Source organism: Chlamydotis macqueenii, chromosome 9 (assembly GCF_036417535.1).
Source record: "Chlamydotis macqueenii isolate bChlMac1 chromosome 9, bChlMac1.mat, whole genome shotgun sequence".
NCBI classification, from domain to species: Eukaryota; Metazoa; Chordata; class Aves; order Otidiformes; family Otididae; genus Chlamydotis; species Chlamydotis macqueenii.
Genome location: NC_141564.1, coordinates 22,694,144 through 22,721,382, shown reverse-complemented (window position 1 = coordinate 22,721,382; position 27,239 = coordinate 22,694,144). Strand labels below are relative to the sequence as shown.

General features: G+C 42.6%; 1 protein-coding gene and 1 long non-coding RNA gene across 3 annotated transcripts; one reads left to right on the top strand and one right to left on the bottom strand.

The window, feature by feature from the left end:
• Window positions 1-1,183: 1,183 nt before the first annotated feature.
• Window positions 1,184-17,377, top strand: SEC62 (SEC62 preprotein translocation factor). The gene is made up of 8 exons (XM_086754368.1): window positions 1,184-1,343; window positions 8,712-8,820; window positions 9,209-9,314; window positions 11,053-11,263; window positions 12,749-12,841; window positions 14,127-14,187; window positions 15,097-15,216; window positions 15,793-17,377. Exons 1-8 carry the CDS (start codon window positions 1,308-1,310, stop codon window positions 16,263-16,265), a joined length of 1,209 nt encoding a protein of 402 aa, XP_086610494.1. The 5' UTR covers window positions 1,184-1,307; the 3' UTR covers window positions 16,266-17,377.
• A 5,480-nt stretch (window positions 17,378-22,857) lies between these two features.
• LOC147599732 (uncharacterized) lies at window positions 22,858-24,735 on the bottom strand. Of its 2 annotated transcripts, XR_015259333.1 has the most exons (4): window positions 24,660-24,735; window positions 24,415-24,565; window positions 23,333-23,563; window positions 22,858-22,947 (listed from the first exon to the last, which is right to left on the bottom strand). It is a non-coding gene; the product is annotated as an uncharacterized LOC147599732 (long non-coding RNA). The 2 variants fall into 2 exon arrangements; XR_015259332.1 differs by lacking the exon at window positions 22,858-22,947 and having other exon boundaries at window positions 23,027-23,563.
• Between the last annotated feature and the right edge of the window lie 2,504 nt (window positions 24,736-27,239).

The following is a 27,239-nucleotide window of genomic DNA, read 5'->3' as shown; positions in this document are numbered from 1 at the left end:
CATTTCAGATGCGCTTTTATGTTACTGTAAGTTAAGCACATGAAATAATTGTTAAAATGATTGCCAACCTAAAAATGTATTTTTTAATAAATACAGTTTGCCTGCTTTTACCATGGCTTACTTTTATTGTAACCATAATAACTCTTAATTCCCATACCTACAGATTTATCTTTTTAATTATACTTTTAGAGTTAATTCACTCTGCAGTCAGTCAGCTTAATTTGTAACTTGTATAGATTTTCTGCCCAGCAACAGCAAGAGAAAAACATTCAAAAGTAAAAGACATAGTACCAGAAAAAAAAACCACAAAAACTGGCATGGTAACTCAAGGGCAAATATGCTGCTAGAAACAATTTTTGGTCTTTGATTACCTACTTTTCAAACTGAGAAGTTCAAAAATCATCGGAACAGGAAGGGGCAAGAAGATTTGAAGGGACTGGACACGACAATACAGTACTGCACATACTTTCCCATCCCAACGTGCCAGGGTGTGGTTTGGAAACATGGAGCCAGGATAAACCATTACACACTTGGCTAAGTTGAGTGACCTCATACCAAAAGCATGCAGGACAACCTCTGACAAAAGGCCATTTTTACTTTATCTATATGAAGTAAACCTTTCCGAACCTAATTCTGTAAGTATATGAGGTCTGAGCAATCAGGGTCTGCTTGAATAGGCCGACAAAGGCCTGCTACACCCAGCATCTCTAAGGCCTAACGTCCTGTTTAGAAGTATCAAAGCTGAACATAAGGATTTGTACAGCCAAGGAGCTGGAGCACCTTTATTCCAGCGGGACGGGCCAGCTTTTCAGGGACACCTCTGAGCGCAGGCAGGCACCCCGGCTTTGTCCAGCCTGCGGCCGACGTGGCCGGATCCTCCTGCGTCGGGGAGGCCCCGGCTGCCTGTGAGGGAACCGGGCGGCCAGAGGCCCCAGCACAGATTTGGGAGTTGGACTTTAGACGGCGGGACGCAGGAGCAGAGGAGGCCGCATCTCCCCCCGCGGGGGAAGTTTCTCATTAACCAGACCGCTGCAAAGGGGGACCCGACAGCAAGGCGGGGGCCCAAGCTCGGTCCGCGGGCGGGCAGCGATGCCGCTGAACCGGGGCGGGGATGCTGCGAGCTGGCACTCCCTCACAGCCCGGCGCTGCGCCTCCGCCGCCGCGGTCGCTGGGCGGGAGCGGCCTTCCCGCCCTTCCCTTCCCTTCCCTTCCCTTCCCGCCCCTCCGCCGGTTCCCGCCGCCTCTCGCGAGGCTGCTCCCCCCTCCACCCCTCGGCCCACGTCACCGGCGGAGCAGACGGGGACAACATGGCGGAGCGGCGGAGGCACAGGAAGCGGATCCAGGTAGCCCAACCTCTCCTTCCCTCCCCTCCTTGCCCGGCCCGCGCCCCCTCCCCAGGCGGCAGCTCCGTTTTCACTCCGGTCCGGCTTTCTCCGGGCGAGCTGCGCCGGGCGGCCCGGCCGTCCCTCAGAGGGGCTTCCCCATCACTCCTCTCCCCGGTTCTGCGGCCTCCCCGCCCCGACGCCGCGCCGTTGCGAGGAGGCGGCGGCGGGCGGTGCCGAGCGGTCCGCGGGAGCTGGCGGTGAGGGAAGCGGCCTCGTCTCGGCCGCCGCCGGGGGCAGCGGGAGCCCCGCAGGCGCCGGGAGCGCGGGGGAGGCGCCGCGCCGGGCTTGGTGAAAGCCCAGGCTGGCACCGGGGATGGGGGGGGGGGGTACAGCTTTTCTTCAGAATTTTCTAGCAAAATCGTAGTTAATATTGAGAAAGGCGGGAGCCCGCTGCGTGGTGGAGAAGCGCAGGCAGGAGCGTTTGGGAGCGCCGCTGACTGCCCCCCTGCGCCCCCCGGTACTGGGGGCTGAGGGGCGGCCGGCGGGGCAGCCCGGCCTCCCGTTAATCGGTTCTGTCCTCAGGGGTTCTGCGCCCTCAGCAGTCCGTCAGCTTTCTCCATGACCGGCGAGTGAGATTTCCAGCTGTTACCTGTTTTTAATCGCCGTGTTATACTTAGAGTCTCACCCGTTACCAATGTCGAACAATAGCTTAATGTGGTACGACACCACTCAAAACACCCAGGCGAGCAGCCACCGTAGCCAGGAGCTGGCACCCAGCGTGTCTCTTCCAGTGATTTGTAAGCAAAAGACGTGGGACAGATGGTATAAGCATCTTAAAAGCAAACGTGCCATAGCCAGGAAATGATGTGGTAAGGAAAGGGAATTTGTTTTTAGAAAACATAAACAAACAACCGCATCTAAAAATAGACCTAATCAGCTTTGAGAGCATGTTAAAATGTAGTGCTAATGATGTGGTGTCACTTAAAGAGAAGGCTGCTTGGGTTTTTTCACTTACCTGAAAGTCTGGAGTTCTCAATAGAGGACTTTAACAGTGAGTGTTACAGAGGTTTTAATGTGTTTTGAGCACAGTTACTATAATGTCTGTTACTGTTACATACGTTTAACACTAAGCCTACATAGTGTGTGTTTGGGATTTATTGCTCCGCTGTAAGTGGAGATAATATTCACGAGAGAAATCACTGAGCCATTCAACACTGTACACTTAATATGTTGTTCTTCCACTTGGTTGCCCTCTCTCCTTTCTCTTCCTTTCCCTTCCCAGCCCACTTTCCCTTCCCCCAAGAAGATGGAGATATGCCATGATTCCTTTTTTCCCCTTTAATTAAAATTACTTGGCAAGGGGAGAAGGGGATGGATGCAAAAAGTAATTAATCAGAATCTTGTTAAGCAAGCCTTATCAATCACGGGCACGCAATGAATTGTCGTAAAACGTTACAGAATTATTCTCTCTTCATAATCATCATAGACTTTCCCTTACCAAGGATGACAATAGCTCAATAAAGCATGGATCAAAAACAAATTAAGTGTAATTTAATGTTTTGTACAATACCCAAGGCTGTGGTCTTGCAGGCACTTAAGCACATGTTTAATTTCCAGCCTGTTAGGAGTAGAAGTATTTCCCGGATTGTCAGTAATGAAATTGGTGTCTGGGTGTTAACACTTAAGGTTTAAGATTGTGGCCTAAATTTGTGATATAATTATGCAGATAAATGTGTATCGCGTCTCAGTAGTTTCCCAGTGTATGTCAACAACAATGGGAAGACAAGAAAGCGAACAAAGAATGCTGTTGGATGCCCAGAGGGTGTTCTTAATTGGTCAGTGAATAAAACAACATGTGTTTTTCCTTGGTGTTTCATTTCGGGGGGAGAGGTTTAAGCTTTTTGAGCTTTATTGGCATAGTATGATTGTCATGGGATTTTTCTTTGTGGGTGTTTCGAGTGCTTTAGAAGTGTGTACTTATTTTAGGGTGATGTATACCCCTTAATAAAAAGACTGTTTACCATACTGTACACAAGTCTGACGTTTGAATATCCCGTTGTCATTAAGCAGAGCTGTGTTTCTTGACAAGAGTGAGGTTTGTAGCAGAAGTTATATTTAGCTGTGAAAGAGACTGATGTAATAGAGTTCAATTACAAGTACTACATGTACAGAAACAGATCAGAATCATGGTCAGCTAGCTACACATGAGATGAGACGTGAAAAAAAAGTCTTGATAAAATAGTTGAAAGTTCTGTCAGGCCTACTTTCTTTGTTTTCCATCGGAAGTGATAACAGGAAGGATGTGTTTTACAGAATGCATTTTGATAAAAAGACACATGACCCAATCCGTGTTGCATAGCTTAGGCTCTTCCTCTGGCTACAAGCTGGAAGTTATGGAAGTTGCAGAAATCTTAACTTCAGAAGTTTGAGTAAAGACGTTTTAGAGGTAAAATTTTCAAGTGTCATTCCCGACAGTAATTTAACTGTAATTAACGCGGAGATTACTTCAGACATGCAGTAGTGAAAAGAGGCCGGTCTGTGGGAAGCAGATTGTTCGAGCCAATGGGTCCGCGCATGATTCAAATTTCTGGTATCAAGAATGCTTGCTGTACATAAAGGACTTAGTAAAAGAAAAACAACATATGTTGTCTGATGGCTATTTTAATATTTTTTCTTTAGACAGATACATCTCAAAAGATGGGAGATGTCTTTGAATTCCTGTTACTCCAGCAACCTGATCAAAGCTATCTCATCTCTTGGGGGAAAAAAAAATACAGTTCCATACGTACCCTGAGATAATTCACTTAAACACAAAATCTCCAGAGTTGGTTACCTTGACACACATTCGGCTGGGTAACACGTGGCACTTTGTTGGCAGGTCTGCAGTTTGACTGTTAAGTAGGCATTAAGTTTTAGTTACATTGGCTGGTTTCCATTGTGCATGGTTTTATTCTGCCCATGTGAAGTTTTGTTTATCTTTACCTTGCAATTAATAACACTTGCATAGCACCTTACTGCTGTGTCCTCTATTCTAGAAATGTTAATGCGTGTAAATACTGCTCTTATAAATAGAGAAGACAGTTCTTAGGCAAATGTCTCGCTGCAAATTGATGTCTGAGGTAGCATCAATGCTGTGTACGTGCCATTAATGACACGTACCTTCCTTGTTGACTTTTTTTTTTTTCCCCTCTTGAACCATGGGATTTAAGCTTCGAGATTTTCCTGGTGAAGGACATCTACTAGTCAGTATTAACTGTTGTAGCCTACAGTTCTGTCATGTCTTGATTTTGGGCTCTGCTGGAAGGAAAATGTGCAACAGCTACGTTGTTGCTTCCTGTGTTACAGTTTTTTGTGAATGAGTGTGGAAAGGATCTTCAGAAATAGCAATGCAATGTTTTTTTTGTCTTTATTTTCTCATAAACTCTAGTAAAGCTGAGTGGGATGATAACAAAGAATGGCGAAATAACTTCTTTGAAAGTGAGTGGTATCAGGTGATAGAGGAGGAAGAAACAAAGATTGAGGCGAGGGGAAATGCAGAAAGATAGGAATTAAAAGTAGCAGCCTCACTTGTCAGTAAAACAAGAACCACTGGCTTTTGAAAATCTGAGTTGCATTTTTGGAGGTGGGAAGGGAAAAAGTTGAAAACACCTGGCCCAGGGTTAGAAGAGGACTGAAGCGGGCATGTTTTGGTTTCAAAGTACTGTACATTGCTCCTTTGGCATGTGTTTTAGAACTCTGTATGTTTACAGCTTTTGCTCAAAAAGATTAGTGATGACTGAAAAGGAAGAAGGAAGAAAACAAATACTTTATAGGATATGTGTAGGATTTTAAAAAGTCTTAATCTTTTTCTGTAAAGAAAAGTTAATGTCATGGTTACACAGCCATGGTAATCCAGAAGAACTGGTTTCTCTGCATGGCTCTGCCACAGTTTCTTTTAAGAGACCTGGGGCAATCCATGTACTGGTCATCAGTGCAAGAGTTGGACAATTTTATGTTTGTTAGTAACTGGAGAAAATATAGATGGAGCCCTAAGAGCAAGTCCTAACACCCTAGCGTGTTTGTTTCCCCACTACCCCCTCCCACCCAGTGATCTATCCAACTGTGCTAATTTTTGTGCTTTTTCTCTGTCCTACCGCACCTTGGTTTATTTTAGGGAAAATACAAACGTTTCCGCAGAATGACTGAGGTGTACCCACTCCCTTGCTGCAGAACATGTTAGAGTCTAAGGTCTTGAGAGTCAGCAGGGAAAGGAAAAAGATAATCTTGTGATTCAGCCCCAGCTTTGATGTGCTCAGACCATCTTCAGAGAAGATAACCCTAATGCAGTTGTAGTGCCCTTATAATGCGAGGAGAGGTGTGAGGAATGGAACATGGGTTGACATAGCATCATTTTGGACATGTCCTCTCAGCTTGAAGAACAGGCTGTCTGTGACAAACGTGCTTAGATTTTTTCTTTTCCTTATCTGAAAACTGTATAAACTATTACGCTTTGGAAGTCTTCTGTGAGCGACGATATTCTAAAAATCTGAGTTCTCAGATGTAGGAGCGAAGAAATAAACTAGATATTCGTTTTATTGAAATAAAAAAAAAAATTTGATGACCCCTTTAAAACAGAGGAGCGTAAGTCCTTGTAATGCATTTGTCTGTACATGAAATAACTTGTCTAGTTAGTGGTAGCCATCATTTACTCTCTTTTGTTACTCCTTATTTACATTACAGCGCCGTGGATGGAATTCACCCTGTCTTGGGTCGTGCCTGTCTTCTCGCAACTGTGATGTAAAGGGGAAAAACGAAAAAAAAAAGAGTGAAGTTTCAAACCACAAATATGCTCTGGCCTTTTGACATCCATTGAAGGGTTCCAGGAGTAAGAGAACCTGAAAAAGTCATACTTAGGTAGAGTTGAGAGGGAGAAGGAAGCTCATGGACGCACTGGTTTTGATAGCTCAGTTCAGATGGTTTTATTTTCAGTGTGTACAGGCCTCTCTGCTGCAGGCCCACTTGGAGGGTGAATTAACTAGGAACTACATCAGTATGCTGAAGGAAGTTCAGAATGCACTGTGCTATACTTTGAAAGCCTGGCTCTGCAAATAAAGGGATGGAAACAGGATAAAAAATGGGGATTAAATCACAGGGGAAACTTTCTCAGGATGAGTTTGGTTAAACTGCGGCAGTCTCTCTCACAGGGAAGCTTTTTTGTTTGGGATATGATGAAACTGTCCCACAGAAAAGAACAAAGCAATAGAGAGTAAGGAGCAATTAAAAAAAAAAAAATCTCCTGGTGCCAACCACTGCCTGTATAGTGCATCACATGACCTAGCAGAATCATAAATATTTTAGGAAGAAAAGAAAATCCTAGCAGAAGAATTAACATTGAGGTGAATATCCGTAGCATCTCTGACTGTTTTACAGCTGTGAAGAGAAACATTTGCCCTGTGAGGAGGAATTCTAAGTTTAATTTGCTGGTAAATTAATAGGAAACAGTAGAAAAGCATTATTTTAAAACTCACTTGCTGCATGTAGTCATCACTCTCCATGTGTGAGAGATGTGTCATACGATAACGATGGTACACCTTCACTCATTTTCTTTAACTGCATTGTAACTCGTTTTGTTTTTATTAAAGCAAATTGGTGTTGGTACCAAACTTGGTAGTGTCATCAGTGATTGACAGTTACTGGCACAGCTGTACCATATAAGGGGACATCAAACCACAGCATATAAGTTATGTGCATACGTGCACTGCCAGTTAGTGAGTAGTTTTCCATGAGTTCTATGGATTTTTAAAACTGGGGGCGAGGGGTTGGGGGGGGGGGGAAGATTGAACATGGAGAAAGAGTTAATTTAACCTATGTAAGGACTGCTAGGATCATCTGGCTTAATTTAGGCACGTGTTTTTAAAACTGTCTAACTGGTGAGTATGAGAGCATATTTTTGCATACATATAAAAAATTTAGGCCTTGAAAAATGTCAGTAATCTCAGAACTATTGAACTACAGGGTGGTTTTGGTCACTTGGATATTTTATGCCGGTATTATTCTCTTTAAAATTGTCCTCGGATAGGAAAAGCAACAGTCGCATCTAGAAGGATAATTCATTAACCAGTTGATTTTGAAAGCTGTGCAAACTGTTGAAAATTAACAACTCTCACCATCTGAAGTTTTTGTTGTGGTGTAACAACATCTATTTGACCTTGCATTTCCACTTAATATACTTCTTGTGATGTTATGATTATACATCCTAAAAGCGGTAATGGAGGTTGTATATGTTTATTGACCTTTAAAAATATTACGTCTTTAAATAGAATCTTTGAATTTTACATATTCCTGTAAATCCCCAGTCTGTTTTGTGGCTTCCGTAATCTATTTCTTTGGCCAGCTTGAGAAGAATAGGTACAGAAAAGGTATCGGCAGACTGAAAAGATGTCCTTGTGTTTCCCTGTTACTGACCTGCGAGTAGCAGGGGGATTTGGAGAATTCAGCCTAACTGATTGAAAGCACTCTTACAGAAAGGAATTTGGAGGAAGGTTGCCGAGTCAGTGTAATATGCCAAATGTTTGTTTCAGATATGTTTTTGTGAAGCAAGAACATGAGAAAGGTCTTCCCTTCCTGCTTATAAATACAAGGTCTTAATTTTATGTAGTTGATAATGCCCATCTCCACCCTTCTGTCTTACAAATCTTTGAATTCTGCTACCTCTCTGCAAGCTGGTAAATGGACAGAATTTGTGAATGTGTGCAGACCACGGGCTCCCTTTTTATAAAATGGCTGTTTTGACACTCCTGTACTTCATCTTGCTGTGCTGCATCCTGCTGTCCCTAGTCCCTGGATTGGAAGAACCTCCCCACTGGCACTCTGCAATTTAAGTCGTTTTGTAGCCATGCAATGGTAACTGTTATTTTGTAGCCAGATCTTTCAACTTCTTTTCAGCATAGTTTTTCCCTTCCTTCACATGAAATTCAGGCTGCTTTGTATTCTGTCAGTATGCCCACACTGCTGTCATTTCATACATGCTCGTTCCTCGGTGTTTTTCTTTGCTCTCAGCTTCACGACTGGTTTCATCCAAGCTTGTATGCCTTAAGCACTCTCTATGTACCCAGTGTCCTGCTCCGAGTTCCTCCTTTAGTTTGCTTTTTTTACAGAGCTGTTAGAGGAGTTTGTAGTCGTTACCTTCAGATCATCTAACTTAAGAATTCCTGCTTTTTTGCTTTATGTAGTCAGAAAGTTCTTGGGAAAATGACTTGACCTATTTTCACATCTTACACGTTTTATTTGTTACTTACATATTGCTGTAAAATAATGAGGACTTTGCAATATCTGATTTTTAAGCCCAAATGAGTATCCTTCCTATGTGTTTAAAACTGTATTAATTTTGCACTTTTACTATTGTAGGAGGTCGGTGAGCCATTCAAAGAGGAGAAGGCCGTTGCTAAATACTTACGTTTCAACTGTCCAACAAAATCCACCAACATGATGGGCCACCGGGTTGATTATTTTATTGGTAGGGTTACTTTTAACCAGAGAATGATGCTTCCTTCTTCTAACATTGCACTGGGGTGGGGGGAAACATTTTTGGTTTTATTATTAATGCTTTATCTAATATGTACTGATCTTACAGTTGGGTTTTGAAAACTCACCTAAGCATCAAATAGCCATAAAATTAATCTTAGCAGTCTGAAGTAAACACCATAAACTTTTTGCCCTGTGATGTAAAGGTGTGTAGTTTTCAAGAGTGATGTGTTTCAGAGTAGTGGCTAGTCTGTAAAGATTGAGAGGATACGGAACATCACCAGTACTGACTGATTGGTCTGGTTCAAGGAATGTAGATTAAATGTTAAAATAAATATCATGAATTTTAATGCATTTTTCATCCTGTTTTTCCCATCTAGCTTCAAAAGCTGTGGATTGCCTCCTGGATTCTAAATGGGCAAAGGCAAAGAAAGGAGAAGAGGCTTTATTTACAACCCGAGAGTCTGTAGTAGATTACTGCAACAGGTATGACCTAACGTAATTCATCAGTTTTATTAATGAGGTAGTTGTCAAGATGTCTTAGTTATTTAGGAACCAATTTCACTTAGGCTTCACGCATTCTAAAATATTTGTAGTTGTACGTGAAAATAATGATTTGTATTTTTATTACTGTGTTTGAGGGTGTCACACTAGAAATGGAAACAGTATAGTTTCATCATTTTTGTTCTGAAAACTCTCTTATGCTTTCTTTAGGCTGCTTGGGGCAGCCTGTTCTTGGAGAGCTCTGCGGAAGTTATTTAAAAATGAAGAATATGGCTGCTACTTAGTCTTTTTTCCTGGCTTCCTTTAGGTAGCCATCCACCAAGCTGAGATTCTTCCCCCAGTTCCGTGGCTGAGGCAGGGCTGGTTCCGTGTTTGAACTTTAATACTTGTGCTGACTTCAAGAAAGTTTAGAAAAAACAATTATTTTAATGCAAGCAGAAAAATAAGTTTTCCCGTTCAGAATCTTTGGACTGAGGTAGAAGTCTGTGTGTTTGTTCTTCAGTTACTAAAGCACTGGATGAGACAACAGTTGGTAAAGGCCTTCAGCTCCAGCAGTGTAGAGAATGCCTGTGTCGTGTGCAAATAAAATCACTTTGACCCTCTGTTCTCTGGCAGTGATTTTTATCCCCAGCATCATGTCATGCCCTGGTGATCCATTTGTCACCATACCGTGTCTGCAGCTTGGTTTCTCTTGCTCACTCTTATGCTGCTAATAACGCTAAGGCCGCCTTTGGTCACTGAAGCTGTTTTCGGGGTTTTAAACATTAGCACTGTCTACTTCCTTTGTCTTTTGGAAGGGATGGAGGAATATAGATAGAAAATTAGTCCCTTCAGTATAACAGGCTGTTTAGGCTCTTATTCATACTAAAACCAAGTACCGTAACTCTCTTGGTGTGGCTATTGCTTGTTTTACCTGCCCTGTCAAACCAAAGCTCCTGCTCCTTCATCCTGTGTCAATTGCATCGATCCGTTGCATATTTAAAACCAGTTACAGACTGAATTCATAACGCTGCTGCAGTACATAAGGTCTGCTGGTACACTTACATATTGATCTAAGTTCAGCAGGGTTTCTTTTGAGGAGTTTTCTTCTGAATTATTATTCTGAATTTGGCTATGATCCTTTCAAGGATGTTACTTGTTGGTGACAACCTTAAGACTACCAGATACTACTTCTGGTGCCGCGCTGGCCATAGATATCCGTGCTATCAGGTATGTTTGTCGCTGACATGAATGGAATGCTTGTGTGTGTACCATAGTTTCAACAGGGTCATTTTATTCATCTTGCATCTCTTACCAAGGAACTTTATACGTCCACTTTCTTATTTTTGCTATGAAATACATTGACGTGAACTTCAAAATATATACTGGTTGGAGTTGGCATTAACAGGAACGATAATTAAATTCAGGTAGTGGCTTTCTCCATCCTACATCTTGTGCATGCATTTATGTCTATGCAAAATGCTGCCACAGAAAAGTATGATTTTTTACCCAGTTTTGAACAGATACTAAAAAACCAGCAAAGCAAGAGGTGAGACACAGGATAATTAGGTCTGGTGTATTTATTTGTAAGTAGAACAGATGATGGTGACCTCTATCTTTTCAGTCCTGCTGTTCATTATTATATTAGATAATCTAGAATGGTATCTAATAACATAATTGAGTGTAAACATTATTATCACCACCACACTTAAGTGTGTCATTTAACTTTTTTCATTTTAAGACTCCTGAAAAAACAGTTCTTTCATCGAGCATTGAAAGTGATGAAGATGAAACCTGACAAGGATACAAAGAAAGAAAAGGAAAAAGGAAAGCCTGAGAGTGGGAAAGAAGAGGAGAAAAAGAGCAAGAAGGAAAGTGGCAAGGATGAAAAAAATAAGAAGGAGAAAGAAAAGGAAAAGAAAAAGGACGGTGAAAAAGAGGAGTGCAAGAAAGTAAGTACTGTCTGTGAGAGAAGGGACAAACCTGTAACAGCATACGTCAACTGGTTGTTAAGATTACATTGGCTTGAACATACGGTTGATTGTTCTAAAATGTGACTTTTTTTTTTGCCTGTTTGCCTGTTTTCATCTCTAAAATATGCTGCTTTTTTTTTTTTAACTTTGGAGTTCTGATTTTGATCTAGATCAAAAAAGAGGCTTCAGTTGGGCCTTTGCGTACCTCATAATCTTCTGACGTGGACCGAGTTAATCAAAACCTACTTCTGTTCTGCTGCAGCGGGCAGTGGTCCTTTGTACAAGTGTACGTCAGCATGGAGTGACACACATGCATGGGACCTGACACCTCAAAACAGTGCAGCTGCACATGGGAAACAGAAACAATTTTGCGGTGTTTGGTAATAAGAATGTTTGGGATGTAATATTTGATACTTGGTGCTTGTAAACAGCTCTGTAATAGCGGGCTGGTTTGGGGTATGACAGCTCCATTACTAATATCCATAATGCCTGTTTTCACAGATTTCTGTTTCACTTTCTTTAAACTTCTATTACTATACAAGTTTTCATGTGCTTTTTCACAATTTCACTCCTGATTTATGTTATTAGCAGACACGGCTAAGTGAAATAATGGCACGTTTAGTGAGAGGTGTAGTCAGTGTACAAAGGTCTGGATCTCAGAAGAAAGCTACCTGGCTAATAAAAGAATTAGAAACAAAACGACCTTGCTGGCAGTCTAAACACAGAAGCCAGTATAAGATTACCTAAATCTTGAGGTACTGCTGATGGTGAAAGTTACGAACTCCTCCAATTCCCTGCCATCTGGAGTGTTACGTTATTAAATGTAATGTTCAGTTTTAAACTAATCATTAATTATTGAACTGATATTTTAATGTATTATATAAGCCAGTGGGTAGTAACTTGAACACCACCACAGAGCAAAAATTAGGAAGTTAATTCAAGCAGAAAAAAGGAAACAGGAGACAGGGAAGAGGAAGCGCAAGATCAGAAAAGCGACAGAGGAGAACAGAGAATAAACGGGCAGCAACCGATTCTGAAAGGATGCCCATATGGTAACATGGCACCAAGAGGCCAAATAATTCTAATAAAGTTAGTGATCACAAGGTGTTGGACCCTGTTCTCGGTTTCAGTGCAGACTCTCTGTCAATATCAGCAGAGCTTTGCTGTGCGTTCGAAGACATAATGTAACCCCGAAGTCATAGTCTAGTCCTTAGACACTAACTAAAAGTAAAATTTCTCTTTCCTTACAATTTTCCTTTATTTTTGAGATACCCAGTTGGTAATAAATGAGAACAGAAGGAAATCAAGCATCCTCACTTAAAAAAAAAAAAAAAAGTTGAACATGATCTTAAGTTTGTGAAAAGTTGCCAGACTCAATATTTTCAGATACTAGAAATTAATACCCTCTTCATGGTTTTTTTTGTTTTGTTTTTCAATGTGTATCTAATTCGTGTTTGTCCTCAGGATGAGATCCCAGGGACACCCAAGAAAAAGGAAACTAAGAGGAAATTTAAACTTGAGCCACATGAAGAGCAATTTTTCCTGGATGGAAATGAGGTAGGATTTATGGGTATTTTCTAACTTCTAGTGTTAACGTACTGTTATCATACGATAGGTTCATTTACTGGTTTTCTGCAAACTCTGTCTTAACATGTTGAAAGAAAATTAATGGGAATTTGCTGGCTGATCTTGAAATATCAGATTTATAGATATTTGCAAGGAGGTTAGAGGGAGAGAAATGCAGGACAGTGACTTTAAAAATCTAAAAGAAAATTTAATTACCAGTAGTTTACGTTAGCAGCCATGTTTGTCCGCAGGGTTTATTGGGGTGTTGGAGTGGGCTGCCCAGTCTGGTAAAAAAAAAAAAAAAAAAAAATCCTATTTTTCTAGTTCAGAAAATCCTGCACTTTACCAAGAAGTTTTTTTTTAATAAGGCTGAGTAACTCTGATTCAAATGGATCCACAGTTCTCACACTAACATTTGGTACTGAGCGTTGCAACGGTGGAGGTTTAGATAACCGTGCTGTGGAACAGGGGGTGCAGTTGCACTTACCTGAGGCCATCAAACGGGACTTTGGCTGAATTGAGCATTTCAGCTGGTTGCTTTGTTCCATATGTTCAGTCTGGTTTTTTTTCTCGTAAGGGAGTCTCTTCAAAGCTGAAGTATTTTTTTTGGTTTCCACTTGGCAGACCTGAGAAACTTTTTAAATTTTTTTAGAAAAGTTTTTTGGCTTCATACTGAACAACATTAATGAATAAAGAAAGATAAAAACAAACCTTGATTCAGTTACATTTCTGAATCTTTCATTTTCCCATGGGTTTTACTGTCTGATTGTTTTCCCCAGGATTTTATGTCACCTGGAAGTTACTCTGGGTACAGCTTCATTCATGAAGTAATTATTTGAGAGATCCAGTCTGAGATTTCCAGTATTTCTTACACAGTGTGGAAACTTCTTCCCTTCCTTCTTCCCCTCCCAGCTGGAAGCCTCCAGCGCAGCCAGTGCCCTGCCCAGCACGGTGCCCTTAGGCCGCCTGCCGTGAGGCTCAGGTTATAATCAGCACAGAGCTGAGGACGCGGTGTGCGCATGCAGGCGTGCAGCCCCTTGGCTGGCTGTCTCCTTTTGCACCTCTTTCACTGGCAGAAACCCGTTTCAAGTCCTGTTCAAAGTATGGCCCTGCCTACGATGCGCGCTCCCTTGCCCTGATACCGGACTGACCACAGGGCCGTTCCTTCAGCACCAAGTGTTACAGCGTGGCAGTAAGCATTTGGATGAGGGAATAAGGGAAATAGTTTATCAGAGAGCTTGTTTTCCAGGTGTAAAGCAGATTGTTTCTGTTGTAGGTGTACGTGTGGATCTATGACCCTGTTCACTTTAAAACTTTTGCCATGGGACTTGTGCTTGGTAAGTAAGAGAGCACATTGTAAATGTAGGAGTAGTATCAACAGGCCTGTCTGTCCTTGGGGAAGCTTGTTTTTTTTTCCTGGACAAAGCTTTTGCTCTTCAGTTTCAGCATGATCTGATACCGTTCACATTATGTGAATTTTGATCTCGGGGTGGAGGGGCTACACGTGGTAAAAAGAGAAAGCTGAAACATGCTTTAGCAAATTGCACAAGTTTGCAAGTTGTTTTTCCGTTGCTTTAAGCTAACGAGTAAGTTATCCAGCAGGTGGTGGGTTATATAAAAATCTGAAAGACGTTAAAGGAATTATTTTAAACTATAAATGATACCTTTCTCACCCTAGAACTTATATTTGTGCAGGATAAGCCCAATCAGTTAATTTTATTTTTTAATCTAAATTAGCGTTAACTGACATCAGTGAGCTAACAGATCATTGTACTACTGGTCTGGCACCCGTGACCTGGACCTTCCAGCTTCCTCGCCCTGACACCCACCTTTCCTGAGAATCTGTGTCATCCCTTGGGTTCACACTCGGGCCTTTGACCCGTCCTTGGGACCACCATGATCTTGCCCCAGCTCCTGGCGCCTGCGTCCTGCTGCGCTGCTGATCGGCAGCTCCCTGCCCATCTGTCTGCTCCTGCCCTCTGGTGGGAGGTGCTCTCTCTGCTCTGGGGCCTAAGCACAGCGACTTGGAGTTGCTGGATGTGTCGTCTCTCTACCCAGTATGAAAACGGGAGCAGTGGGACTAGACAAGGTTTCAGTCAAGGCATAAAATACTACCAGTAACCCTTACTGTGCTAAGCCAGTACCTTGAATAAATGCTCAGCCTAGAACCTTTGTGCACCTCCCGGGAAAAACTAATCATGCTTCTCATGCTTTTTTTTTTTTTTTTTTTCCACCTTTCTATGTAGTGATTGCTGTTATAGCCGCAACTCTGTTCCCGCTCTGGCCAGCAGAAATGCGTGTTGGTGTTTATTACCTCAGTGTAGGCGCGGGCTGTTTTGTCGCCAGTATTCTTCTTCTTGCTGTTGGTAAGTGTCGGTCTTTGGCATTTTATCAGCAGGTGAAGTCTAAAAGGGCAGAGACACAGCCCAGTTGTTAAGCACGGTCTGAGATGCGGCGTTGTCTCCCTTCCCAATTCGCCGTACAGACTGAGTCTGTATTTCCCTCCTGGCCACGGGGTGTCAGGGTTGTGCCACAGAAAGCAAGCTCATGCTTGTGTCACCTGTTTGTGTTTCCTGTGTAGCGGAGAGTTTTTTCCTGCCTCCCTTTAAAAAAAAAAAAAAAAAAGGGGGGGAAAACAAACCCAAGAGCTGTACATAAGAACAGGTTCAGTGGTGAGAACGACGTCCCCAGGATTGTAAAGCTTGCTTTGGCTTGTATTTCTGTAGCGCGGGGTATTAAGAGCTAAATCATAGGTAAGATGGATGGTTAGTGGGGTGAGGGAGATGTGGTAAGAAGAAACTGTTCCACTGCAGAACAAGAGACGTTGCCCCTGCTCCCGGCTTGGGGCAGGTGTTAGTAGTGGGTGTGTCGTACACCATAGTTGTACAGCGTGGATGTTTGTAATAAACCCCAAAATTTCTCTTTTCCTTTTTTTTATACAGCTCGCTGCATCCTTTTCCTTATCATCTGGCTCATCACTGGAGGAAGGCATCACTTCTGGTTCCTGCCAAATCTTACAGCGGATGTGGGATTCATCGACTCCTTCAGACCCCTCTACACACATGAATACAAAGGACCAAAAGCAGACTTAAAGAAAGAGGAAAAATCAGAATCCAAAAAGCAGCAGAAATACGACAGCGAGGAGAAATCAGACAGTGAGAAGAAGGAAGAAGATGATGGGAAAACAGAAGCGACGAGGAACTCGGGAACAGACGGCTCCGGAGGAGAGCGACATTCAGACACTGACAGTGACAGGCGTGAAGACGACAGGTCCCAGCACAGTAGTGGAAATGGAAACGACTTTGAAATGATCACAAAAGAGGAACTGGAACAGCAAACAGATGAAGGGGATTGTGAAGAGGAAGAGGAAGAGGAGGAAGATACCGAAAGTAGGCCTTCACATGAAAAATCATAACTCACTGTGGTTTTGGGACTAAGTATGTGCAAATGGTTGGATTTTCTTTGTTGGCTGATCACCAAAACATAGACCATACAGTAGCATCTTTGTTTGCTGAAATATACGTGTTACCAAACAGTTTTATATCTAGTTCCTTCATTTTTTAACCATTAACTTGATTACTTGGTACTATGTTAATCATTAATATCCACTGACAGACGTTTTATCAATCTGACAAGTTTTCTATTGATTGATAGATTGCCCAGATCGTCCTCAAACATCCTGAAAACCATCGTTTTCTGGTACTTGCATAACTGGTCGATTAGTTTAGCTTCTCAAACTTGCTTTTGTAAAACAAGTAAAAGTCGAACGACCAAATCTCAGATTATTCCTTGTTATTTGATAGCTAGTTAGCTAAAGCCCTTTGTAGCCCACAGCTCTCTTGATATGTTTCTTGATTTTATCTTCAAAAGATTGTGAAGACTTTCCTAAGAAAACTAGTTTTAGCAGAAGTATTTTGCTGAAAATCTAAAAAGCTGGTAGTGCTGAATTTGGCTGCAGTGTTCTCTGTCTCTCCAGACTGCGTGCCAGCAACTGAGGAAATCCAAACTGGTTTTGTACATCTGGTTCAGAGAGAGGTGTCATCTCCAGCAGGTGAAGGAAGCAGCACGGTTTGGAAATTACGGCTGTTTTCTTTCTCCTGCTCCATCATGATTAAAAAGAAATGTATTCTGTACATAATTTACAAATAAAGCCAACCATTTACTTTAACTGCTACTTATTATTTAGAGATTTGATCCAGCGTTCCGTTTGTATTATTAAAGCCATTTTGTGGTGTATCTATCAGAGAAATGCAAGTCAAGAGGACCTCACAGAATATTTGTGTATGATTGGTAGCTGTTCCACAAGAGCTTTAGTTTTGTGCCAACATTCCATGTATTTGAGTAAATTGATCTTTATTAAATGAAAGCAAACAACATAGCTGTATGTATGCCTTAATGTTAAAACTTTCTGTATTCTGGAACTGGAATACTTTTTAAACGGAAAAGGCAGGAGAGCATTTGTCTGTTCAGAAATGTAGGTAACTCAAAGCTAATATGAAGAGACCATTAATAATTTGTTTATAAATACCTTGGAGTAGTTTGTGCTGTTTCTCTAACGCGTCCCTCTCTGCCGGACGTTTGGAGGAGGTACTCTGTGTTTTGGGTAACTAAGCACTCAAGAAGTTAAGACTTGGCATCATTCCTCCAGATCGCTTTAACAGTGACTGTAGCTTCGATCGTCTCCTGAACCCACTCAGAGAAGATAAGGGCAAGCTTGGTGTTTTAATAACTGACTGAGAGAACTTTTTCCCCCCTCCTAAGTTGCTTCCCCTTCCTTCCAGCATTGGCATTTTGGATGAAGATACTGATTTTTCAGATAGTGCAAATATATGCATCGTAATGGGTGCGCTGATAAACAACTCATGGATGTGGTGTATTTGCTTCTTAAATCTCTTGAATATTTACTCCATAAGAAAACAGATAAATTGGATCACTTTTCTATTGATAGCAAAAAAAAAAAATTAAAGGACCTATTACTGAAACAGACTGACTCCTGGACACTTGTGTGTTGTCACTGATTAAAATCGCTGATGAAGCTGTTGCTGGCTTCAGCCCCTTATGGAGATACACGCTATGTGGTGGTGACGCGTCTGACCAACAGCCGCCTTTTCTCTCACTTCAGCAGCTGGCTGAGGACACTCTGCCCATACAGAGGCTCATTTCCCTTGTGCTTGCATTTCACATCTTCACTCCCAGTGTGGAGAACAGAGCTGCCTGCCCTTCTACGCGAGAATCTTCAGCTTGTTGGCAGTGCAGTTCGTGGTACACCTGACCCAAAGAGCTTTTGCCATGCCAGTGCAGAGTTATAAAAATCTTTCCCACACTGAAGATGTCCCTGCAGTTCATTAGGTTGGATTCCTGCCCATTCCAGTGGGAGCTAAAACAAGGGTGGCTGGTTGAAATGGTCAAATAATGAACACTTCAGTAACGTTGCCATCTGCTCCCTGTTCAGCGGATGCGTGCGATACACCAGCGCTACCCACCTGTGGCCTGAGGACAAGTGTCTACATCTCCAAATTGGCTACCGCAAATTTGTGCTGTCACCTGAACAGAGGCTCAGGCTCACACAGCTGAGCCTTAAACTCTCTCACTTGATCTGCTGGGAGCAGCTCTGCATCTTCTGAAGAGCAGTGCGAAGAGAGAGAACTTTGTCAGAGCTGGTCAGGGGTTAAGGAAAGGGCTTCACCAGCCATCACTGTAATCCAGCATTTTTTACAAATATTCCCAAACACTTCAGAATTATTTTAGAACAAGATGATGAGAGAAGTGATTACAATATGCCAGTAACAGTAAAAGTGTGAGTGGATTTACGATATCCTGACAAACACTTCCAGCCCAAAGAGAAAAATCACGAAGGATTTGGCCATGTTTAGTTATTTATCAGGCCACTTTTACATCAGATATTTCAAAGTTGTTCTTACTGATTTTGACTTTTAACTTCCAGACCCTAGGGTGACCTTATGGGAACAAGTATATACAGCTGTATATTATTTAACTAGTCTATTAAAATGTCCTTCCTGCAATAAAATTTCATAGTGGTCTTACTGATATTCCTCCCAGTGATTTATAATTTTCTGCTTATGTTTCTCTGCAAGAAAATAGTATTATTACTAACTTATTTTTGAATTAATTACTGGTGAAACACAAATGAATATTTCATGCAGATCAGTATTTAGCGGAGATGTTACACCCAAGTTTGCCGTGCTCTGGTACGGATACAACCTCAGCTCACTTGTGGTGTTCTGGTGTTCTTAAACAAAGGCAGGTCTTTCTCTAGCAATTAAGAAATAATTTTTAAAATTATTCTGTGACAAACTCGCATATTTCTTTATCTGTGGAAATGCTACAATGCTGGTGGGGATGCTTGGATCTGTGATGACACACAATTTTCTAATAGCAAGGTACCCTTGAAGCAGCTGCTCAGGGGAGCCTTTACTTTCACGTGCTATAGATCGTGGAGTAAATTTTTCTGAATTTTTTTTATACATGCATTTTATAGGAGTTATATATATATATATATTGCTCGTTTAGGGCTGTTTCAGTTCCTGTTTGAACTCTATACTGGATGGAGTTTACAGAGCATCAGGCAGCCTGAAAAAGGGCAGATAAAGCAAAATGGAGAGCGTCTCAGTTCCTCAGTCAACCCTTAAATTACACTTTAACCAGGACGTGCCTGCCTTCTGACAGATCAGGAGAAAGGCGGACAGGCACGTCTGCCTTATGTAAACGTTAAATGTAGAAACATGGAAAATGGATCTGCCTGGCTTAGCCCTGTATTTTCCTTCCTGCAACCACCTGCGTTTCTCTCTCTGCACTAAGCTGTACAGGCTTTACAGGGTTGGTCTCCAGCTCCTCTGAAAATACAATTATTTGATAACGGGGTCACAGTGACAGCAAAGTAATAATCAAACCTTGCAGTTGGCATCAAAGGCACTGGGTAACAGAGAGCGAGCCTCTTCCAGCTGCAGCTGCTTTACTGGCAGCAGCTGAGGTCCTGGTCAGAACCCCTCCTGGATCCGCAGGCTCAGTTCAGGCGAGCTGGGTTTGCAGAGTAAACCCTTTCCACCCGCCTCGCCGCTGTGCCCTGCCCTTTTCCTGCCCCGTGCAGACGCTGAGCTGCTTACCCCTTGCTGCCCCACACCACCATGTATATCCTCCAGCCACAAACCTCAGCAATTTACAAACCCCCCTTCCCTGTCCCCAAAACTTGCTTTATTCTGATCTAGGTGCCCTACGTTGCTATGCACTGCCGTTACCTTGGGGTAAAAGACAGGATTTTCAAGTACCGCTGTGCCCTGCCTGTCACAGAACAGACACAGGCTCCGCTCTGCGCGAGACCTGGGGCACAGCCAGCCCGTGCCCCTTCCTGGCCCAGCCCTCCTGAAGGAACTGTGCCTGTGGTGCCAGGCACTGGGCAATTTTTTAAATTCGCACCAGGGAGGTGTTGAGTCTGTAAGCCAGAGTGGTGCAGAATCCTAACACGTGGATCCGATGGCAACAACTGGTGATTTTAAAGCAGTGCTGGCTCTTAAGCACCCCATGAAAGATGCTTTGGTCTTGATTTATTAAGAGAGAGCTGAGTCCTTTTAACTTCCAAATTCACTTCCCTCTTTCATGCCTCCTCCTCAGGTTAGTGCTTGAGGAGAGGAGAGAAGAGCCAGCTCAAGGGGGCTGAAAACACCGGTAGGACAGGCTTAAGAAGACTGGTTGTGGAAAAAAGCAAAGCGGAGCAGATACAGGATCCTACAAGGCAGTGGTATCCCAGCGGTCAGAAAGGAACGCTCCAGCAGGAGATGCTCGGGGACTGCGCGTCCTCACACCACACCACCTGCCCACAGGCACGGCCGTTCACTCCCTAGCTGCTGTGGGAAGGGAGGGCTGTATCGCTTACTGCTTGGCTGGCGCTTCATCCAACTACTTCTCATACATTTTAAAAACCAAGCCTAGAAATGCTCAAATCCTGCAAGTCAGAACAAAAAAATCCTTCACTATAATATTTTTACCAGAAAGTCTTTATCAACCATTTTCCAATACCCAAAGCAGCTACAGTTATGACACAACTTGTTGGTGTTTTTAATGTAAGATCTACTGTTCGGTATTTAGTACAGAGATTATTGCTAGGCTTAGCTTTTCCTTTTAATTAGCAAACTCTTGCTAGGAACTACAGTGTGTGAAAGAGTCTCTACCTACTTGCCAGCACAGCTATGTGATGGATGTATTGACTTTTAAATACAGAAGAGACAGAGAGACCAATTCTGTGAGGGACCTTTAGAAAAAGAGTGGTGACACGTAACAATATTAAACAAAGCTGCCCCCCAGCTCACTCCGGAGGATTCCTCAGGCTACCTAGGTGTTTTGTCTAATAAGAAAGGTTGAGTGGTTTTATTCTTAACCTCTCTGATCAATCCCTCTATAAAATCAGAATAAAACAGTAGATCTTTACCTGCTTTACCACTGTGGTGTGTTTGCAAAAGGCCTGGGACACTGACTTCCAACAAACTTTTCCAAGTCACAGGTACTTAACTGTTGAGCACCATTTGTTACCGATTCTGATCAGCTACTCCACAGGGAGTTAGAGGGGAGCGGTATGAAACGGTCCAAGGCTCTGCTGCACACCAGCACAGCGCTGGAGCTTTCTCACTCAGAGCACAAGGAGAGGGACAAAACAATCCTATCAGTGTAAATGAACTGAGACCCAGCAGCTGCTGAATGTTTTCAATAGACTTCCTGGTAATGGCTGGTACAATTTCATTAGGGCTCCTCGTTTTATTAAATAAAACATTGGATGATTTTATTTGTAATACAGCAACAGGTGCAGGAAAACAAAAGGCACATTTCCTGATAGTGTCCACAAAGAGTCCATTACTCCCTGGCTGACACAGTAGGCATTCGTTTTGCCAAGTGCATTTTTTTAATGTGAAAATAATAATCATTCAGAAAAATAATTGTTTTCTGATAAAAAACTTTTGTGAGAGAAGTTAGTTTAGAGTTAGTAATAGCACTATGCAAACAGTTTCAGTGCAAGTTAAAGTAAAGAGGGAGCTAACAGTACTGGGTAAACACTGATCGTGCTTTAGATATAGATCAAAGTCTTCTCTCCAGGTAGTAACCACCACTAATCCTCATCACAGGTAGTAACCACCACTAATCCTCATCACGTGAAACAGAAACCAAACACAGAAAAGGCCACACTTACCATTCTTGAAAGTGGTCTGTAGCCTGGATCCGGTAAAGGATGTAGGTGCTCACAAGAACACCCCTGTGGTTTACCTTTACTAGTCAGTAAATGAAACAGAGAAGAGTCCTGAGTGACTCTCGCTCGCCTTAGCAGTAAATTGCACTTTCTCTTTCCGGCACACGAGTCTTCAGCCAATAATCAAGAAAGGCTGTTTGCTGGGAATCAGAAAATACAGTTTTGAATTCTGGAGATCGAGGGTGGGATTGAAATTGCATCTCCCCTCTTTTTAGCTTCCTTTTAAATGAAAGTGCCACTTTAAAACTGAAGTCTACCAGCTGATAGCAATATACTAAAAGGTTACAGAAGATTATTAGCTGTTTTATTGTTTGTGAGCAACATAGTGAGGGTAGGATCACACCTTGCACTCCGTGTTGGCTTCAGTCTTAAGAATTTTAGTTTCTTGTCACAGTGACCAGCAAGCTACGAACTGGGTTTTATAAATTACTGGTTCATGTAATGTAGTTTTCAGAGCCTTGCACATCCCATCTTTCTTCTAGTTCCCTGAAAAATTATCTGTGTCAAAGACAAGCAAAAACCAAAAAGACTGCAGCGTCATCATGAGCGCTGGTAAAGGTTACACCTCGTAGAGTGAAAGCATGCTACAGTTAAACACACCAAGGAAACACTACTGAAAAATGCAACAAGGCTGGCATCAACAATGTCCTGCATTTACTAGATTGTCACTGAACAGGCAGAGTTAGAGCTCTACAACAAGATGCCTTCAAAGTAAAATTACTTTGGAAATATTTACAGTGTCTTCTCACAAGAACTTCCTAAGAACAAACCTGTTAGTTTTAAGATGAGCACCTCGAACGATTCAAATAAAGATCCAAAGGCACATTGTGCTTTTAAAAGATGCCTGAAAAGTAAATGAAAACATCTTGTAAATGGGACACTGGTCAAGTATTTCCTTCTTTAAAATTAAAGTTAGTTAAATATTTTATCAGTTAAATATTTTATTAAAAAATTAAAGTCTTCATAAACCTTATACTGTCTTTCTGAGACATGCAGCCTTTCAGGAACAGCAACTCCACAACCGCTTGCTCATCAGCCATTGCAAAACTTGGGTTGCTAATCCTCTGCTGACAAGGCACACAATCTAACAGGGCATTAAACATGCTCAGCTAGGCAACACCCAGTTAAAGGCACATCCAGGAAAAAGAAGAGGATACAGGCAAGGCTGGATCAGATTGGCACTCATCTCCACCTACAAAGACATTCCAGAGATGACATTCTGCACTCACTGCGGTCTGCTGCCAGCTCTGCACACTGTTACGTCCGTTCACCTCCAAACTGAGTCACAGCCCAGCTCCTTGCTGCTCAGGATATTGATTTTTCATAATAATTTTTCCAGGAGTTCACTTCACAGCGCATAGCTTTCCCCACACATGACTTCAAAAAGCACAAATACACATTTGATCTCCTTGTCTTGCTCCCACGCGGCTTGAGCTCTCCAAGATGTCAACATAAGATTCCTTGAAACGCACAAAGGTGAGGTTTAAATTTATTCCTTCTGCTCAACTGAATAAAGGGGCAGATGGCAACTAACTTATGAAGCACAGCATGTCCCAACCAGGAAGAACTAGGGAAAAGTAAATATTCAGTACTACATACATAGGAAGCACACCCTAGATTCCTTCATGTAACGGTAAAGAAGTTGTATTGACTGTCTACACCTGCTCCTGTCTGAAGGAAACCTCCTGGCCCTGAATCAGGCAGCACTGAGGGAGAAGCAGCAGCAGCAGAAACTCTACTGTTCCCCGCTGGTCCTTCTACGCGACTTCAGAGCCACAGTGACCCGTGGGGCTGCACTGCTGAGCCCCATCACAGGAGGAGAGGGGAGAGACCGATCCCTGTTCTGTGAGGACACTAACCGTGTTCAGGCACTGTTCTTTCAGAAACTGACCAAGTTAGAATTGAAATTAGAGTGTTTTTGGTTTTTTCTTGTTCCGTTCCCCTTTGTCCTAAAATCCTACCCTTACAGTTAACAACAGAACCCAAAATATGAGCAATCAGTAGCAGGAAACAGTCCTGAAGAAGGAAGGAAGCATCTATGCAAATATCTGATGAATACAGGGGACACAGAACCACAACATGGTCATCTGAAGAATACACAAACGGCTTTTGCAAGAGATTGGCTGCATCATTTCAGGTACCCTCCCCCTGGAGGAGGCAGTCTCCTGTCTTATTTTCACACACAGCTGCCTGCATGCAAATAGAACTTCTTAAACCTTTCTACAGCTGCACATTAATATAAATGCAGCCTCTTTAATCAAGCAGCATGGGCTCAAACCATTATTTACAGAGTATGATATTTGTCCAGTACCTGCAAGTTTTCCTGCGAAGTTGGAAACTGAGCAGATGCTACAGAAGAGCCCGACCTTATTCAGTACTGAGTGCAAGCACACAGAGAGGAGGACCCAGCGCTAAGTGATGCATTTGATTTCCAGGGCATTCCATCTTGCATCATAATTTCTCTGAAAAACAGGAGGATGAGATGTATTATTCAGGAGCAGAAAACAATAACTTGAGAGTAATCAGTGAGCAATAAGCCAACTTCGAAACAAGCACCAGAGAAGGCCTCGGAGGAAGGAAAGAGAAGCCAAGTAATCCCAGCATTAACTCAGGAGGTAACTTGGGCAGCCACGCTGAGGAGCCTGCTCAGAAGGCTCACTGAGCACGGGGCTGACATGCTGTGCTGCATACTCAAGGTCACACCCTCATGAGGAATTTTATCAGCAGAAAAAATGTTTAAAATCTCCCCTTCACCTCCTGGTTGCTCATTTCCACCATCCAAGTATCTCCCCACATAGGCCAGTACAATAGTTTCTGCAGTCATAAAGACAGACACGATCAGAAACAATAACACCACGAAGATACCATCCAGACAATTCACAGCTACCACTGGGAAAATCACTTTCTGCTTTACTTTAGATTAGAACTAAGAAGGAGAAAACCAACTACTATTGAGGGCATCACCATTCAGATACTTGTGATGGGACCACACTGTGGGCTTCAATGCTCAAAATGTAAAATATCCATCTCAGGTGGAAACATTTTCTTATTATATTGCAGTTTGTGCAACAGTCCTAGTAAGTACTGTTTGGATAAGTAAATATCGCCAGTGTGAATGCTGCTTGAGATTTCCTTAAGCTCTCACATTTTTTTTCAGAATATAATACTGATAATTTTGTTTATCCACAAAAAAAAAAACCAAAACAAGAACAAACTTTTTTTCCCCCTGAAGTTATTTAATCCTTGAGATTAACCATGAAAGGAGAAGAAGAGGGTAAAAAAGAAAAAAAAAAAGCTCTACTTGCATCTGAATTTAATTCCAGAGTGAGTTGCTTTCAGAAGAGGTCCTGCCAGCCACTTGGTAACTTTGTACACAGAGATCACACACAGATAGATCAAACATGGATTTGCAATCATCTACCCTGCAAGAAAGAAAACAAAAAACGTTTCCCTCCCAATGGACACTAGACATACTAAAATTACGGTTGCTCTATGATCACTATGGAGTTTTAGACCCAACAAAAGCCAGGTTAAATTGAGCAACAACAAATGCAAAAAGCTCTCAGGTCTAGCTCTCTTCATTAGGTCCTAGAAATCAGGTGTTCTGCCTAAATTTCTCAGGTGGTCCCATGTGGAGGAAGCATCTAAAAGATGTCATTTATCTCCATCAGTACCTAATTTTTGAGAAAGGCAGGATGTTAGACACGACCTTTTCCCAGATCATCTAGAGACTCACGCTAGCCGCTCCTGCTCAGTAAACCAGTTTGGACGAGCATCCCGGGATGGGCAGCCTTGGCGTCCGTGGAGGCAGCGGAGTGTCAGTACTGGGCTCTGGACTGTTCAGCACAAAGCGGGTGCTGCAGCATCAAACATAAAGGGAAAAAAATAAAGACGTCATAGTGTTACAGCTATATTGCATACATGCAGCAATTAGGAAACCACTGCCAACTAACTTGAGAAGCACAGCTCGGGACCCTCAGCACGCCATGCCTGTGGTGGGATATGGTCCTATCCTGCACATATTGGTAGGTGGGAGTTAAAACAACAAACAGAAAATTAAATTAGTACTTCGGTCTGGAAGAGGAGAAAAGCTGTTACTGTGACTTTTAAAATTCTATTAAGTAGCTTGCTACAGGATGGCCAAGCTAAAGAGCTGGCCCATTTAGAAGGTTTTATATATACTTTGAGGATTATCTACTTCAATTAATCATTATCTTAAAACAAATAATAGGTGTTCCCTAACCTCTCTCCTAAACTTTTCTTAATCATTAAGAATCTCAGAGGCAGACAGAATTGAGACAGCCATTTGTAAAAAATCTTTTTGCCAACATAACATTCAGAGTGATGCCATTTGTCTTCCCAAGTAACGTTACGCGTGATGGAGCCCTGCTTTGCTGGACACGGCTGAATACCTGCCTGCTGATGGGAAGTGGTGAATTAATTCCTTGTTTCACTTGCTTGTCTGCGCAGCTTTTGCTTTACCTACTAAACTGTCTTTATCTCAACGCAGTTTTCTCACTTTTACTCTCCCGATTCTCTCCCCCATCCCACCCGGGGGGAATGAGTGAGCGGCTGTGTGGGGCTTAGTTGCTGTCTGGGGTTAAACCACAACACACAGTGTTAAAAACTTGAACTGTGTTGCAAACACACCATTGGCTGAATTCTGCAATATTCACATTCGTTTGGTGGTTTCATCAATTATTAAAGTAGTGATATGCTGCAAATAGTTGTCTTGTCACACATTTAGAAGCCTACTGCATTCAGTACGGGACAGGTTGCATGTGGAAGACCACAAATCCAAAGCATTTCATGTGCAATCATGCTGCAAGGTAACCCATGCGCTTCCCCACGGAGGGCTCTGTGGACGGGGACAGGACATCCTCGCTGAGAGTTCTTCCAGCTGTGAGACCGGAAAAGAAACAGAAATTATTTATTCCAAAGTCCGCTGAATACTTTCAGGGACATCTCTGGGAGGGGATCGGCATCCCCGCTTGTTGTGATTAACTCTGCGGGGGTGAAACCGGTGACAATTCACCAACAGGGCTGAGCCCCAAAGCCGACGTGGGCGAGTAGTCACAGGCTGTGTGAACACAGGGCTTCGGAAACCAAGTGGTCTTGTGGTCGCTGACACCCAAC